At 42.7% G+C, this 18,593-nt stretch overlaps 1 protein-coding gene across 1 annotated transcript in view; it reads left to right on the top strand.

Annotated features, from left to right (window-relative positions):
• acot11a (acyl-CoA thioesterase 11a) overlaps positions 1–18,593 on the top strand; it is a 108,233-nt gene that overhangs the window by 21,547 nt on the left and 68,093 nt on the right. The window contains exons 2-3 of the mRNA XM_078561656.1: positions 4,010–4,212; positions 12,220–12,289. Of these exons, the coding sequence (XP_078417782.1) occupies positions 4,023–4,212; positions 12,220–12,289 (260 nt within the window). The 5' untranslated portion in view covers positions 4,010–4,022. The remainder of the gene's footprint in view (positions 1–4,009; positions 4,213–12,219; positions 12,290–18,593) is intronic.

An 18,593-nucleotide genomic window follows, 5' to 3' on the forward strand; every position in this document is an offset into this window, starting at 1 on the left:
GCTTGTTAACACTCCTGTGCAGTGCCTTGGGGTTTCTCAGCACACTAAAGGAATTATATAAATACAAGTTGTTGGTATTTATTTTCAGCATGTGGTCATCACTGACATCAGTGGCCCACCCTGTCAAGTGGATTCTTGAACTCTCGAATTCACTGTCACTTATGTCATTGGAATGGCAACTGAACACTGCTTACAGGTCTCCTGGTTAATGGAGCAAACCTAAAAATCGAAGTGATCTCCATAACCTTTCTCAAGGCCAAGCATTCCAAAGATTGGACCCTGGAACACGAATCTGTCGACTTGAATGTTGAAGGCCTCTCACGGGCCAAATGTGACTGGAGAGGATGCCAAGAACAAATAACATTGATGCCCTCGCATTACAGGAAACATATGGTGCTACCGATGAGCAAGTATGTCATGACAAGATCTATGGCTGTAAACCTGCCAGAACCTTACACCATGCAAAATATGGCCTGGCGATTTATGTGAAAGATGAAATTACTAACTACATTACAATCCCAAGCATGGAACATAGAGGTACCTCCTGTAGCAGTTATCAAGCTTGGCAAGCTGACGGCTATCATGTCTATAAACCCACTAACGAAGAATGACCTAATCCAGCTCTCCCACCCCCTCAACACCCAACCATATATGTGGGAGACTTCAACAGTCACCATACGGAATGGGACTATGATTCAAATGATAACAATGGGGAACCTCTGACAGATTCAATGTCGGCACAGCATGTTCACCTTGTGTATGATGCTAAACATAACGCTACCATCTGATCAGCAAGGTGGGAGAGGAAATATAATTCTGACCTCACCATTGTCTCATCACATGTTGAAGGTGTCCCTTTACGCCTGTCCAGAACTGTCCTCCCAGTCTACCCACACAATCAATATAGGCCAATTATTGGCCATGTGGGGATTGAAATCCCTGTCATGTCATCAGAACAAGTGCCAAGATGGAGCTTCCATGAGGTAAACTGGCTTGGGTTTACTGCCGAGGTGGAGAAAACCATTCACCACGTCCCCCTGACACCAAAACAGTAAAATCGATTTATGGCCCTGCTTGTTGCTGCAGCAAAGGAGAACAGACCTCGAGGTTTCAAAGCGCAGTACATCCCCCACTGGAGCCCTAAGTGGGAAGCGCTCTTTCAACAATATCAACAAACTGGAGATCCAGCAACAGCCACAGCACTACTTGAATCTTTGAGCAATCACAAACAACAAAGCCGGCTGGACTACGTGGAATCCATGGATTTTACGTACTCAAGCCATCAGGCCTGGAACCTCCTGAGGAAACTTGATGCATCAAATCCAGCAGAGGTTGCTAACCCACAAGTTAGTGCAAATGCTGAAGCTGCAAAGCTACTGGTCAACTCAAAGGGATCCCTTGGTAAACAACACAAACAGGAGGTCAAGAAAAATCTCAGAGAAGCAATGGCGAGTTATCCAGAATCTTCCCCACTGTCAGATGACTTTACCCTCGTGAAACTGGGCGCTGGCCTAGGAACCATAAAAAAGGGGAAAGGCTGCCAGGAAAGATAGTATCACATCAGACTTCCTGTACCGTTTGGCCCACTGGCAAAACAATGGCTACTTGCACTGTTTTCAGCTGTGGTGGAGAATCTGGCGTGAGGTGATGGTAATAGCCCTGCCAAATCCAGGAAAGCCAGCAGATGACCCTGGAAGCTACAGGCCCATTTCACTGCACTGTACAACTATAAGCTCCTGGAGTGGCTCAGTCTTTTAAGAAATGGCCCTATTACCAACTCATCCTTTCTCCAAGAGCAATCTGGCTTTAGGCCCCAGTGGAGTTGCTGTGAACAAGTCCTTGCTATCACCACAAACACTGAGACTGTTTTTTATTGCAAGCTCAAGACTGGAACCACTTTCATAGTTCTTTCCTCAGTCTATGTTACTGTGTGAAAACATGGACTGATGTTCAAACTGTCCCTACTGCTGCCATGTGCCAAAATAGTCCAGCTGCTGCGGACATTTCTGGGCAACACAAGGATGAAGGACTACCTTCAAGACAAGGTCGGCACTCCAAGACCTCTCAATAATGGTCTCCCACAGGGCAGTGTCCTGGCACAGATACTTTTTAACATCGACATAAGTGACATGCCCACCACATCATCACAAAAATTTATTTACGCTGACGGTTTTGCCTTGACAATTCAGGCAAAATCTTTACAGGGTATGGAAGCCACGCTAAACTCTGACCTGTCAAAAATGGCTGAATATTTCTGCCAAGTGGAAACTGCAACCAAACCCAGCCAAGTCCATCATCTCTGCATTCCACACAACACTAAATGTCACCTCTGTGGAGAGAAAGTATGCATGACCCGATTCCCAACCATCTTGGAGTGACCCTTGACTGCTCCCTAACTTACCATCACCACTTGTGAAAGACTGCCAAAAAGACACGAGTGAATATCATCCGCCAGCTCGCCAGCACAAACTGGGATGCAAAAACCACCATCCTTTGTACTTCTGCCATAGCTCTGGTCTTCTCAACAGCTGAGTACTGTGCACCTGTATGGGCCTCAAGTTGTCCCATTAAACTCATTGACACACAACTTCACTCAGTAATGAGGATAATCTCCAGAACTCTGAGATCAATTCCAGTTCACTGGTTACCAGTCCTCTCAAATATCACCCCTCCCTCCATTCGACAGGATGCAGCAAGACACAAAGAAATAACTCCTATAAGCAGCAACTTGGACCTCCCTATTTATAGAGAATTTCAAGATGCCACACCTTACCACACAAAACTCCCTCTGGACACAAATCGAATATCTCCAACTCCATAACACTGATGAAACATGGAGGAAGGCTTGGGCAGAAAACACCCTTACAATAAACACATTGTCTCCAAGCCAACATCTCAACAACCAGACTTCAATCACTGCTGGAGCAGGTGGACAACCCTCAATAGAATATGGATTGGACATGGCTGATGTGGCCACCTGATGTACAAGTGGCACCTCAAAACCTCACCTGGCTATGACTGCGGAAACCCTGACCAAATCATGGAGCACATAAAGACATCTTGGCCCCCGACTTAAGTTTGAGGGCGACATCCTGGAGTTACACTTGCTCTCCAGCAGGGCATTGGTCTGGTTAGGGAACTTGACATTAAAACTGTGATGACAGCTTCTGCTTCTAAAGCCATACGAAAGAAGAAGACTGACAAGCTGATTTATTACCTATCCCTTGTTGCCTTTAAGAAGGTGAGACTGAGTGTTCTTACCGAACCACTGCAATCTATATAGTGTAGGTACTTCCATAGTGCTATCAGGTAGGGAGTTCCAAACCTTACTAGTGCTGTAGTGACAGCCATGTAGCTTCAGATATGTTCTTTTTTAAAAAAAAATAAAATAAATTTATCATGGTATTTATTCAGAAATTCCACTCCCAGTCGTCAACAAACTGAACAGCCAAATTCTTAGTAATAAAAACATTATGTGGCATGTGGTCATTGCTCCTCTGATACTGTTTTCTCTCATTCAGCCAAAGCTGCAATTACGCCACTCTGAATGCTGCATGTGGCCTCACAAATGTTGAAATCAAAGCAGTTCCCATGGTCCCTTCCTCTGATTCATTCTTTCCCAAGACTTGTAACCTGTGAAATTTCTGACATTCCTCTTCCAACCTTCTTTCAACAATCTAAAGGCTTTTAAAACACCTGATTACCCCTATTTCTTGATTCACTTCACCTTTTTTCCTACCCTAGTTTCATACCTGGTGGTGGTGTGCACCTGGGGCCATTGCCCTTCAAACACATTTCTCAATTTAACAAACACAAGATTATGGCAAATGAAACAATGATCTGATGGTGAACATGTGAACCTTCAAGTGCTGCTGCCCTCTGTAATCACTTGGAATTAATGATTGTGGTCTCCTGTTGCTGGGATCCTGGAATACTATTATTGTTGTGCCTCATTATTGTATATTTTCCTGAAACCTAGTTGATCCTGCAAATTTTGCCCCCTTCCTAGGATTCTTGTATTAATGATGGCAGACACCAAAGAATTGGAGATGCTCAAGGAGCCCCTCTTTATTTTGGAAAACGGGGATGTATACATAAACCCAACGGAAGTAAAAATGAGTCAGCTTGTCCTGCCTTGTCACGCCGACCACCGTGGAAACCTGAGCGTAGGGCAACTACTGAAGTGGATGGACACTACAGCCTGTCTGTCTGGTGAGCTGCGTTATTTACCAAATCTGATTTTGTAGACGATCACATTGACAGCTGCCTATAAAGGGAAAGGATGATCTTGAGTTAAAATACTTATAAAATCACAGAATATTTACAGCTTAAGAGAATCCATTTGACCCATCAAATCTCTGCCAGTATTTTCTTCACCTAAGACATTATGCACTAAATCAAAGATCCTGCTTGTTCCTCATATATACTTTTTCTGAAGAAATGATATGACCTTTTTGAAGAATTTATAGATTCTGCTTCAATAATGATTTGTGGCAGAACATTTCTCATTCCAGGAAGCCTCTCTCTGTGTAAAAATAAACACTTCCTTTTAATTGTGATTATCTTAAATTTGTTACCATCTTGCCAAGTAACAGAAACATTCTATTGTTATCGTTTACCCTGTCACATCCTTTTATATTCTTAAAGATCTCTATCAGGCCACCCCTTAAATTTCCAACTCTAGTTTCTCCAGCCTCTCTTTGTGACTGTCACCCCTCATCCCTGGTAACATGCTCATGAGCCTTTACTGCACTTTTTCCATTATGTTTCTATCCTTGCTTTAATGGGATTCCTAAAGCTGTATGCAATAAACTAAATGTGCCCTAAGGTCTTGTACAAACTTAATGTTACCTCCTTACTTTTGTTTTCTGTACCTCTAGATAAGAATTCTGTTTATGCCAAAGTTGACTTGTGCTACTCCCTTGAATGACTTGTACATTTATGCACTTCAGAAGATCCTTCTTTTCTTCTACTTCATTTAAAATGTTGCCATTTATCAGGTGCAGTTTCTACATTGAACTGCGCCTGCTCTTTGACCATCCTGCTAGTCTACTTACTTGGGATTGATTTATTCACTTTGAAGTTGCTCCCTCAATTAAAGGAGCACAATCTACTTAATTAACATTGCAATCAAGCTGCCTAATTTTAAAACGGCAAAATCTGCACAACCCCGAGTTCCTCCAGCAGGTTTATAACACAGCTGCCAAATCCTGTTTCGATCAAACTCATTTTACTTTCTGTCTCAGCAAAAATGAACTTTGGCACCATCAAACAGTTCAAGCTTACTCTTTGCTGCATTATTTAAAAGGAGGAGATATCTTTGCTGTATGGTTGTTATGATCTAGAATTCATTGCCTGAAAGAGTGGTGGGGGAAGGTCCAATAATAACCTTCAAAAGGAAATTGGATATGTATAATATTTGAAAAGTGAAAATTTTGCTGGGCTATGGGGAAAGAACATGGGAAATGGGACAAATTGGAGAGCTCTATCAAAGAATTGGGATAGGCAAGGTGGGCCAAATGGCCTCCTCCTCCATGGTGTGCTATCCTTTCTGGGGAACCTGCTATTTCATATCTGTGATACCTGGAGTTGTTCCAATGATGCATGTTGTGGAATGACTCATGATATGTTCATTTTTATGCAAGTCAGGCTTTGTCTGGGCTGGCCAATTTCAATGCATCAAAGTTAGGGAAAATTCAATAACAGTTGAGCAACGCCAAGTGCTTGGCCAGTAGCTTAACAGCGTGTGGTATTCAAATATGCACTCTGTTCACTCTCTTCTATTCTTCTCTTACCTTTCCACTCCCAGTGTTATGGTGCTGCATACAGGTTTGTGATGCAGAGTGACGCCAACAGCATGGGTTCAATTCCCGTACCGGCTAAGGTCATCCATAAAGGCCCCGCCTTCTCAACCTCACATCTCACCTGAGATGTGGTGGCCCTCAGGTTAAGCTCACCACCAGTCGTGTCTCTCTAATGAGAAAGCAGCCTATGGTCCTCTGGGACTATAGTGACTTTCACTTCTCTCTGTGGAAGAGAATTCCACAGACTGACAACTGTCTGAGTCAAAACATTTCTCCTGATCACCATCTTAAGTAGAAGACCCCTTATTTTTAAACTGTGTCCCCAAGTTCAAGGCTCCCCCACAAAGGGAAACATCTCTCAGCATCCACCCTGTCAAATCCCCTCAGGATCTTATATGTTTCAATAAGATCACCTCTCAATCTTCTAATTTTCCAATGGATGCAGGCCCAAACTGTCCACCTTTTCCTCATAAGATAACCCCTTCATCCCAGGAATCAGTCAAGTAAACCTTCTCTGAACTGCTTCTAATGCAATTATATCCCTTCTCAAGTAAGGAGACCAGTACTCCAGAGTTGGTCTCACTAATTCCCTGTACAGCTGCAGTAAAATTTCCGTACTTTTATGTTCCATTCTCCTTGCAATAAATGACAACATTCCATTTGCCTTCCTAATCACTTGCTGTACCTGCATACTAACGTTTTGTGATTCATCTACCAGACACTCCGATCGCTCTGTACTGCAGAGTTTTGCAATCTCTCTCCATTTAAATAATATATTACTTTTCTATTCTTCCTGCCAAAGTGAATGAGTTCACAGTTTCCCACATATACTCCATCTGCCAATTTTTTGCCCACTCACTACACCTATCTAAATCCCTTTGTGGACTCTTTTGTGTCCTTCTCACAATTTACATTCTTACCGATCTTGGTGTCATTGGCAAATTTAGAAACCATACCTTTGGTCCCTTCATCTGAGTCATTGATATAGATTATAAATATTGGAGGCCCCAGCACAGATCCCTGTGGCACTCCACTAGTTACAACTTGCCAATCCATTTAGTGCCCATCCCAAATTGCTCTGTGGTATTAAGAACCAACCCTGAATAGTGGGGCATTGGGGCAAGACTGGGTAGGGATGTCAAGGCCCCTTTTTCTAAAGGACATTAATGAACCATTTAGATCTTTATGATAATCCAGCAACTTTCAGGGTAATTTCTAGTACTGCACTCCACCCTCCCAATGCCAAAAAAAGGACTAGTTAATAAATATTTTGAGAGCATTTTCTGTTTTTATTGCTTATTTTCAACATTTTCCGTTTTTATCTTTTTAATTCCATCAGTTAATAAGAATTTTGAGAGCATTTTCTGTTTTTATTGCTTACTTTCAACATTTGTCGTTTTTATCTTTTTAATTCCTTCAATGTGGGTCAGACGATGAATCCCGGGTGAAGACACGTTTGCGTATGGTGGATAGGGCCTCAGACAAGATATACAGGGGATCTAACAGTAGGAGACGGGAAAGTCTTCAACAAGCAAGGAGAGGTCGCAGCTTGACTAGCCAACATAGTAGAGTGATTAATGCTGAACCATTACGACAAAAGAGCAGAAACAGGAATCCCTATGACCGAGGGATTTTTGTAATGGCTAACAAGTTAGGGGATACAGAACTAAACAGAAGGAGTTGGATAGTTGGAGGGATTTTGGTAGTTTTCAGGGGTCCCAAATGGGGGTCAGCTCGCATGATCACAAAATAGTATGGGTCTGAGGTTACTTTGCACCAACAATCGTATTTAGAAAGTGTTATCCCCATCACAGTCAGTTGGGCTAGGTCCTCGCAAAAAAACAAGATGCAGATGCTTTCAAAGATGAGACAGAGCAGCTGCAAAGTCTAATTGGACAATTAAATTGGCTGGACACACAGATGAGGCCAGATGCAAGTTTAGATGTTCTTGAACTGAGCACTATAATGAAACAGCCCAAGGTCCAGGACGTCTTACAGGCAAACAAAGCATTTTAAAAAGATGGTGAAATATGCACTGAAATTTCCATCTTTGGGTGATCCTAAGAATATAAAATTGATTGTGTTCAGCGACGCCTCTCACACAAACTCTGTTGGTGAGTTTTCCAGTGCACTGGGTTTCATACTATTGCTTGTGGGTGAAAATGGGAAGTGTTGTCTCTTGGCTTGCAAAGTCAAGAAAATAAGGTCGAGAGCATCCTGGCTGCAGAGACTCTCGCAGGAGTAGAGGCGGTTGACATGGCATTCTTTTTACCTAAAACGTTAGGGGAAATACTACATGGGGAAATGACAAAGGAAATGTCCCAGTAGAATGTTACATTGACAATCGATCCCTTTGGGATAACATACACAGAGACTGAGAGTGGAAAAACGATTACGAATTGATACCGCAAGTCTAAAACAAATGTTGGAGAAAAAGGAATCCTCTAAGCTCCAGTGAAAAAATACAAGCCATTAGTTATCAGATTGGTTCACCAAAAGGAATGCTTGTAGTGAAAAAAAATTGTTACCGGTATTGGTTTTGAAAATGTGTGATTTATTTCGGTCTTCATTTTTTTGTTGTGAAAAGAAAATGCACTTGTTTTTTTCCTTAGAAGCGAATCTGATAATGCTGTAATTGTGTTGCAATATATGCTTTAAGTTGGTAATTAAGAGCAGCTGTCCCCAATTGGGGAAGTATTAAGGCTTCATTACAAGAGAATAAAAATGTGTTCACACAGGGTGTTGGGCAGAGGGAACTGGAAGAGTCTGTGTATTTGCTCTGCAGTCTTGGAAATAAACCTGTCTTAAGGTACAGGCTGGCTTCTGACTCATTCTTTCCTCAACATGTGATTAATGGAGATAAACAGAAGGAACCAGGGTGAGGCAGGGCTGTGGAGAGCTTTGTAGATGGAAGTTTAAATTTGATGTGTCGAGGGATGGGGAGTCAGTGTGGGCAATGAGAACATGGTGGTAAGTGGATTTGGTACGGGGTGGGTGCGGAGATTTGCATGATTTAATGTTTATGGTGGTTTGCGGTTGGAGGAACAAAAAGGACAATTGTGTAGGGAAAATTGACTAGAGATGATGAAGGAGTGGCAATGTGACTAAGATAAGAGCAAAGGTAGGCAATGTTGCAGAGGTTGTAAATAGGTCGGCTGCCTTCTGTCTCATAAGACGATGATTTACTCTGATGGTCAACTCTGTGTTAAACCTTGCCTGGTGTGGCTCAGGAGTCTCTGCCAACATTTGCTGTGGAGGAAGGCAGTTTAAGTAGCTAGGATATGAGGTTTATCATTCAGCTGTGGGCTAGTGCCAAGGCTATTTAGGCTCTACTAAATTAAGAGAGAGGAAGAAAGCCTCTCTCTGTTTAATACTACCTTCTTTCAGGTTCTTGGGGGTCTCCAGTGTGTAAATTTTAATCCTTATGCAGATGGTGAATATTCTGATAAAGCAATGTATATACATCTAGGAAGTAGTCCACTTCATCCATGTAGGATTGGCTGATGCATGGGTTAGATACAGCCCTATTACTTTTTGGGATATTAGTTTGTATTCAACTTCAGCTGATGGGATGAGGTTTCTTTTGATGGCTGGCTGTAATATCTTAGAAATTAAAGCCTGGATTTTCATCGAGTCGGGATGACTCGGGAGCCCTTTAAAAATGGCAGCCGGGACCTGCTTCTGGGATTCCCACCCCATTCCTGGGCTTAAGATTTTCATTAGGGTCTTTTAAGGGTGCGGTGATGCTCCCAACTTGACCATCGCTGTGGAGATAGGCATGCCCTACTCCTCTGCAATTTTCATGTAGTCGGGCCAACTTTTTAAAGAGCTGTGGTTCACAGCACATTAGAAGTGTCATGAGCCATAGTCTGCATGAGGGAACCTTTTAAAAGGTAAGTTCAAAGGTCGCTTTCATGCCCCCTATGCCAAGCTATGGCACTTCCATGGCCATTGGCACACTACACACTGCATAGAACCAATGAACCCTCTTGTGACAATAAGATGTGTAAAACAAAAAGCTTTTAAAAATAACCAAATCATTCATAACATTCCTCAATGTTTTAAAAAAAAAAGCTCTTCTACAGCAGGATAATAAAAGTGTCAATTATCTTGACCCTTTAAAGTTTCTATAGCTGAAACTGCAACCACTTGAAACCTCTTTATCTTGTGTAAATAAATATTGTGTGATTGACAGCAGAGATCAGATAGCCAGAGTTGTCAAATCAAGCAATTTTTTTCTCTGGGATTCAGGTGTTTCAACAGACTAATGGGTTTCTGGGCTTTCAGCCAAGCCTGGTCATGTATTCTTGGTTGAGTGCACAGGCATCAATTAGGGTACTAAAATACCTGAGCCCCAGATAAAACATTGCTTGATTGACAGCTCTGGCTATCTGATCTCTGCTGTCAATTTTACAAGTATTGTACAAGATAAAGAGATTTCAAGTACTTTCAGTTTCAGCTATTAAAACTTTAAAGGGTCGGGATGATTGACATTTTTATTGCCCTGTCGTAAAAAGGACTTTTATTTTAACATAGTGGAAAGTTATGAATGAATATCTTTTTTTCAAAGTTTTTTTACGTTCTGTTGTCACAGAAAACAGCAGGTGGGCTTACTTAGCTGGAGAACTGGAGATGTGGTGCCCACACTTCTTGCAAAGGAGTGCAGCCCAGAGAGATGTTTTGTTTTGCGAGTTAGAGCTAAATTAGTTTAAAAGTATTCAGTGAACCATGAAAGGCTACGCCATCACTGAGATAGGTGTAGCTTAAGAAGGTTCTCTGGTTTCAGTTTATCTGTGTGTTTGCTAGGAGAGGGAGTTAGTTGCCGTTTGGACCTTGTGTGGTTCACAACTCAGAGAGAAGCCTTGGAGCTGATACAGACTCCAGGCAGTTAAAGTGAAGACCTGGGGAGCTGGGAATGTGGGAAGGTCAGTGGTTCTGTGCCAGGCAGTTAGGGCTCAGAAAAGCCCTGGGAGCCATTTAGAACTTGATGCTGCCAGGAGGCTGGAATTTGGAGAAACCCAGGGGCAGTGCCAGCTTAGTGAAGCTAGCGGTCTGCGCAAGAGTTAGAAGTGTGCTGGTAGGTAGAGGTGGGAGTGCAGCTTTGTAAATCCCATGGAAAGCAGCCTCAGGAGAAGAGATTGAACCACCGGGAGATTGAACCACCGGGAGATTGAACCACCGGGAGATTGAACCACCGGGAGATTGAACCACCGGGAGATTGAACCACCGGGAGATTGAACCACCGGGAGATTGAACCACCGGGAGATTGAACCACCGGGAGATTGAACCACCGGGAGATTGAACCACCGGGAGATTGAACCACCGGGAGATTGAACCACCGGGAGATTGAACCACCGGGAGATTGAACCACCGGGAGATTGAACCATCAAGAGGTGAGCAGTCATTGAGGGAGTTCGAGCTGAAGCAGCTTTTGAGGGAATTTAGATGCTTGATCTTTGAAAATGAGGACTTGAAGTCCCTTGTGAGTGAGACAGAGTTTTAATGAAATTTTGTGACTCAAGGTGGTCACTAATGTCTAGGTGGGTTGCTGAGAAAACCGTAGAATCTTTCTTGGTTGCATCTGCTATTTAATGTGCAGTGTGGTGTGTTTGACCATAGTTTGCCTGTTAATTCATGTCAACCTTATGGGTATAAGATGGATATTGTAAATTGTTTTACTTTTTTGACTTTGTATAGTAAAGTTTATTTTGTTTGTTTAAATCTGTGGAATCTTGTGGCTTTATTTTCCTTGTGGATAACTGGGCTTTCAAACTTCATCTACTTTAAACAAAAAGCTACTAGTCCATAACCAAGTCATAACACTGCCCTGACTTCTATTTTGTCTTTGGATTCCACCTTCATGTTGCATCTCGTATACATAGTCACCTATATCAAAGCCTCATGTGTAATTGTAAATTATATCAATTATATCAAACCATGGTGAGGGTATTTGGCTGATAACTGACATCAGCTTTGCTCTTGCATTCTGATCATATCCAGCAGACTTTTATATGGTACATTAAGTCTCAGAGCCTTCATACTTATAACTCTGGAGATGTGATTAGAGAATTAATTAATTTATGATCTTAGCATCAATACTGCCGCCCATATTTTTGATAGACTGTATAGTGCATAACATTCTTATGCACAAACACTGGCTTGAGAATCACAAGTTCATTACTTCCTCAAGGAGATTTTAGACCTTGTCAATTTCTGGAATGTCGCGCTGCAGAAAACTGTTGTGGTATCCAGGGTCAAGCCATGATTGTTCAATGGAGATAAAATATTCTGATGCAGGGTAATATACTGATATTCCTACAAAAGATATTAATGTTTTATTCTTAGGTTTTAAATGTAATATATTGTCTTGATATAATGTTATTTCTCTTTTGTTTCCCCCCACCAACCCCTGAAGCGGAAAGGCATGCAAACTGTCCCTGTGTTACTGTCTCAGTGGATGACATTGACTTTGAGCATACACTCAGGTAGTGATTTCACTTGCCTCCATTCTATTGTATCTATGATTGCATTCTTATAATTGTGGGAAAATATGGTTTGTTTTAAAAATGTATCTAGTGTGTTGCCATCACAAGCTTGCATTCACGCCTTTTGAAATGAAGAATGCATCCACAGCTGGTTGATTCACTTCTGAATGGGGCTGGGGTTACACCTTTGCATGCGTGCTTGAGTTGAGCTCACCTAGGGGAGTGATTTAAGACACAAAAGCTGAAAGGTAGAAAAGACACAAATGTGTAACACCCCCAAGCAAACCAATGAGCAGTCCATGGTTTAGAATGCACTTTGCTGTTCTTCTCTGTCAGGAAGCTGGACAAAGCAGCCTTTGTGGTGCCAGCATGCGGTGTAGAGTCCACGTATGAGCAGTCTGCCAGTGGATTTGTAAAGTACACAATGCTGACTCATAGCTCCTATTGCTGTGAAAGCTTCTAACACATGTTTTGCTGCTGTTGGTGTGTGCACATTTTGTAAATTAGCATTTCGGTAGTCCATTCCACACATAAGAGTAAAGTATGAATTGGACGAGTTGTGGCGTGATCTATGAATGTCTGAAAATAAGATTCAAGCCTTAATAACTTATCCTAATTTAAATCGTTCAATAATTATATGATAAATATATAATTATAACTTGCAGTGTGCAAATTGGCTGCCATATTTCCTTACATTACAACAGAAACTATACTTCAAATACTTTGGCTATAAAGCGTTTTGGGACATTCTGAGGTGGTGAAAGGTGTATAAATGTAAGTATTTATTTTCTTTTCAGCTGGGCTGTTCAGTGAGTTTTAGGTTCATGAGGTAGCTGAAAGTTGTGCAGTTTGGTATTGACAGAGTGTGCTGCACTTGATTTTCATTATGCTAAGTAATGTCCATGTAATTTTTTTAGTAAATCTGGATCATGTACAGCATACATTGTATGGCAAAATTACATTAAGTTGTTTTGTTATACCAGATCTCCTGTGGTATTGTGCATGGCAAGTTGGAAAATGAAACCTCTATTTCCTGTTCTGTCATGTTGCCCGTTCCTCTTTGTCTCTCTCTTGTGCACTTGTGTTTGGTTTTCTTTTGATTCTGGCTCTCTACTGTTCTGATTCTTCCTTTATTTTCACACAGAATCACAGTGCAGAAGAGGCCCTTCGGCCCATCGAGTCTGCACCGACACGTGAGAAACACCTGACCTACCTACATAATCCCATTTACCAGCACTTGGCACAGAATCCCATAGCCTTGAATGTTATGATGTGCCAAGTGCTCATCCAGCTACTTTTTAAAGGATGTGAGGCAACCCGCCTCCACCACCCTCCCAGGCAGTGCATTCCAGACTATCACCACCCTCTGGGTAAAAAGGTTTTTCCTCACATCCCCCCCTAAACCTCCTGCCCCTCACCTTGAACTTATGTCTCCTCGTGACTGACCCTTCAACTAAGGGGAACAGCTGCTCCCTATCCACCCTGTCCATGCCCCTCATAATCTTTTACACCTCAATCAGGTCGCCCTCAGTCTTCTCTGCTCCAATGAAAACAACCCAAGTCTATCCAACCTCTCTTCATAACTTAAATGTTTCATCCCAGGCAACATCCTGGTGAATCTCCTCTGCACCCCCTCCAGTGCAATCACATCCTTCCTATAATGTGGCGACCAGGACTGCACACAGTCCTCCAGCTGCAGCCTCATTAAGGTTCTATACAACTCCAACATGACCTCCCTACTTTTGTAATCTATGCCTCGATTGATAAAGGCAAGTGTCTCATATGCCTTTTTCACCACCCCTAACATGCCCCTCTGCCTTCAGAGATCTATGGACACACACATCAAGGTCCCTTTGTTCCTCAGAACTTCCTAGTGTCATGCCGTTCATTGAATACTTCCTTGTGAAATTACTCCTTCCAAAGTGTATCACCTCACACTTTTCAGGGTTAAATTCCATCTGCCACTTATCTGCCCATTTGACCATCCCGTCTATATCTTCCTGTAGCCCAAGACACTCAACCTCACTGTTAACCACCCGGCCAATCTTTGTATCATCCGCAAACTTACTAATCCTACCCCCCACATAGTTATCTATGTCGTTTATATAAATGACAACGGGGACCGAGCACAGATCCCTGTGGTACGCCACTGGACACTGGCTTCCAGTCACAAAAGCATCCTTCTGTCATCACCCTCTGCCTCCTACAACTAAGCCAATTTTGAATCCACCTTATCAAATTACCCTGTATCCCATGTGCATTTGCCTTCTTTATAAGTCTCCCATGTGGGACCTTGTCAAAGGCTTTGCTGAAATTCATGTAAACTACATCAACTGCACTACCCTCATCTACACACCTGGTCACCTCCTCAAAAAAATCAATCAAATTTGTTAGGCATGATCTCCCTCTGAGAAAGCCATGCTGACTATCCCTGATCAAACCTTGCCTCTCCAAGTGGAGATAGATACTCTCCTTCAGAACTTTCTCCAATAGTTTCCCAGCACTGACGTGAGACTCACTGGCCTGTAGTTCCCTGGCTTATCTCTACAACCCTTCTTAAATAACGGAACCACATTAACTGTTCTCCAGTCCTCTGTCACCTCCCCTGTGGCCAGAGAAGAATTAAAAATTTGGGTCAGAGCCCCTGCGATCTCCTCCCTTACCTCCCTCAGCAGCCTGGGACACAAATCATCTGGACCTGGAGATTTGTCCACTTTTCAGCCTGCCAACACCTCCAATATCTTGTCACTCCCTATATCAATTTGCTTAAGAACCTCGCAGTCTCTCTCCCCGAGTTCGATACCTTCATCCTCATTCTCTTGGGTGAAGACGGATGTGAAGTATTCATTCAACACTATAGCGATGTCCTCTGGCTCCACCCATAGATTGCCCCTTTGGTCCCTTATGGGCCCTAATCTTTCCCTGGTTATCCTCTTCCCATTGGTATACTTATAGAATATCTTGGGATTTTCCCTACTTTTACCAGCCAGAGCTTTCTCAAATCCCCTCTTTGCTCCCCTAATTACTTTCTTAAGCTCCACCCTGCACTTTCTGTACTCCACTGATTTGCTTCTCTTTTCCTTCTCATCATAACCTGAATACCCCTGGTCATCCATGGTTCTCTGGGCTTGTTACTCCTTCCTATCACCCTAGAGGGAACATGTTGAGCCTGTACCCTCCCCATTTCCTTTTTGAACACCTCCCACTGTTCCTCTGTAGATTTCCCCACAAGTAGCTGTTCCCAGTCTACCTTGGCCAGATCCTGCCTTATTTTACTAAAATCCACTCTCCCCAGTCCAAAACATGTTTTTGTAACTTGTTGATTTCTTTGTCCATAACAAACTTAAACTGTACCATGTTGTGGTTGTTATCGCTAAAATGCTCCCCCACCTCAGCCACCTGTCCAGTTTCATTCCCCAGAATTAAGTCCAGCACTGCGCCATCCATTGTTGGACCCTCTACATATTGACTTAAAAAGTTCTCCTGTACACATTTCAAGAAATCCACTCCATCCAAGCCCCTAAGACTGTCTATCCCAATTAATGTTGGGAAAGTTGAAATCACCTTATATAATTACCCTCTTGTTATTGTTTTTACACACCTCCACAAATTGTGCACATATTTGCTCCTCAATTTCCCGCTGACTATCTGGGAGTCTATAATAAACACCTAACAATGTGGCTGCCCCTTTTTTATTCCTAAGCTCTACCCACAAAGCTTCATTCGATGCCCCCTCCAAGATATCATCTCTCCTTACTGCAGTAACTGACTCCTTAACTAATAATGCCATGCCGCCACCTCTTTTACCCCCTCCCCTGTCTCGCCTGAAGATTCTTTATCCCGGAATGTTGAGCTGCCAATCCTGCCCTTCCCTCAACCACGTCTCAGTGATGGCTACTATATCACAATTCCACGTGTCAATCCTCACCCTTAACTCATCCATTTTACTTGTAATACTCCTAGCATTAAAGTAGAGGCCATGCAGCCTTGCCTTACTCCCTTGTTAGACCCTCTACATATTGATCTAAAAAGTTCTCCTGTACACATTTCAAGAAATCCACTCCATCCAAGCCCCTAACACTGTCTATCCCAATTAATGTTGGGAAAGTTGAAATCACTGAATATATCACCGAAATCACACAAAAAGACCTTAAACTATAAGCCATTAAAGTAGTAAATACCTTACCCACTACTCATCAGTGATTCCTTTCCCTTGTAGCCTCTACTGCTACAGCAGGGCAAGACCCATGCTCTGAAGATTTAAGAAGTTGGATAGCAAGGATAAAATGCAAAGAGCACCTCGGCCCCTATGCACCAAATTCCCACTGTGCACCAAATTGCTAATACCCACTCTGGCTGTGCCCCACTCAGGATGAGCTCTCTCCCCTGTTCGTGTGCAAGCACATTTTGCCTATGCTTTGAGTCGTAGGTGATGAAGGGCAGCATAGAGGTCAATGTTTGTAGTAGCAAGTGTGGGGAAAATGTGTTGTGGGAGAGTAGTAAATGTCAGGTAAAGACAATTGGGTATAGACACAGTCACAGTCAGGGTAGGAGAGAGTTGGACTGGTAGGAATTTTATCAGAGATGAGAACAACTGGGCATGGGGGCAAGAAGGCATAGGACCAGGGACTTTAAATTTTGGATGGCTGTGGTGTTGGAGGTAAAACCATGAAGGCAGTTGGTAGAAGTGGAGCAGATCTGGTTGATTGGAGGCTGAGTTGGACACAATACTCCGCAAATATCTTTTTATGAGAGGTACCTTCTTGTGAGAGGTATAGGTGCTTGAGTACAAACACCAGCTATTGCTCAGCCTGCTTGGTATTCATAAGTTTCTAAAATTTTCTTTCTGAAATGCCAGAAATACTTTGTGATAGTGGGTGGATGGGTGTGGCAGTGCAGTTTTATACATTTTAGTAAATTCTTGAAAGCGATCTTCATTCATTTAAAATAAAGTCGTTTTTAAATTAATTAAAATGCTATAGCTTTGGAAAATTGATCAATTTGCTGAAGACAGCCTTAAGGCTATCCCTTGGAGCCTGAGCTACATTTAACTTCTGACTTGCATCATCAGCCTCTCAGCCCCACTCTTTGGTCTCATGGCTTTAGTTGTACTTACTTCAGTTTTCAATGCCCAAACTCGCAGCCTCTCAATCCTGCTTATTTATTATAGTTGCCTTTGCCAAATTTCACTGCTGAAATGTTGCTTATCGTCTAATTTTTTGGGGGAAGTACGAGGCAACATGCCAGGATTTCAAAAGTGCTGCTGGCAACATTTAAGATAATCAAGTTGGGCTGGGAAGTTGCGGGTTCAGTAATTCGAAGCTAAATTGTGGCTGAAGAAAGAAAGAAAATGTAACACCTCTCACAACCTCAGGATGCCCCAAAGCACTTTACAATCAATGAAGTACTTTTGAAACAAAAACAAAAATACCTGGAAAAACTCAGCAAGTCTGACAGCATCTGCGGAGAGGGATACAGTTGACGTTTTGAGTCCGTGTGACTCTTCATCAGAACTAAGACATGTAGAAATGAGATGAAATATAAGCTGGTAGAAGGGGGTGGGACAGGAGAGCTCGATAGGGGGCTAGTGATTGGTGGAGGCCAAGAAGAGACTGCCAAAGATGTCATAGATAAAAGGACAAAGGGGTGTTGACAGTGGTGATATTATCTAAAGAATGTGTTAATGGGGACATTAAGGGAAGCAAGCTAGTGGCAGATGGCCCTAGTGCAGGTGGGCTCAAAGGTGGAGATGAAACAATAGATCGAAATAAATTTAAAAATAGGAGGGAAAAGAAAAAAATATAGTTGTAAAAAAATTATAAATTATTGGAAAAAGGGGGATCGGAAAGGGGGTGGGGATGGAGGAGAGAGTTCATGATCTGAAATTGTTGAACTCAATATTAAGTTCGGAAGGCTGTAAAGTGCCTAGTCGGAAGATGAGGTGCTGTTCCTCCAGTTTGCGTTAAGCTTCACTGGAATGTTGCAGCAGGCCAAGGACGGACATGTTGGCATGAGAGCAGGGTGGTGTGTTGAAATGGCAAGCGACAGGGAGATCTGAGTCATGCTTGCGGACAGACCGAAGGTGTTCTGCAAAGCGGTCACCAAATCTGCGTTTGGTCTCTCCAATGTAGAGGAAACCGCATTGGGAGCAGCGAATGCAGTAGACTAAATTGAGGGAAGTGCTGCTTCACTTGAACGGAGTATTTGGGCCCTTGGACGGTGAGGAAGGGGGAAGTAAAGGGGCAGGTGTTACACCTTCTGCGGTTGCATGAGAAGGTGCTGTGGGAGGGGGTTGAGGTGTAGG

The sequence above is a fragment of the Cetorhinus maximus genome, chromosome 17, assembly GCF_964194155.1.
Source record: "Cetorhinus maximus chromosome 17, sCetMax3.hap1.1, whole genome shotgun sequence".
NCBI classification, from domain to species: Eukaryota; Metazoa; Chordata; class Chondrichthyes; order Lamniformes; family Cetorhinidae; genus Cetorhinus; species Cetorhinus maximus.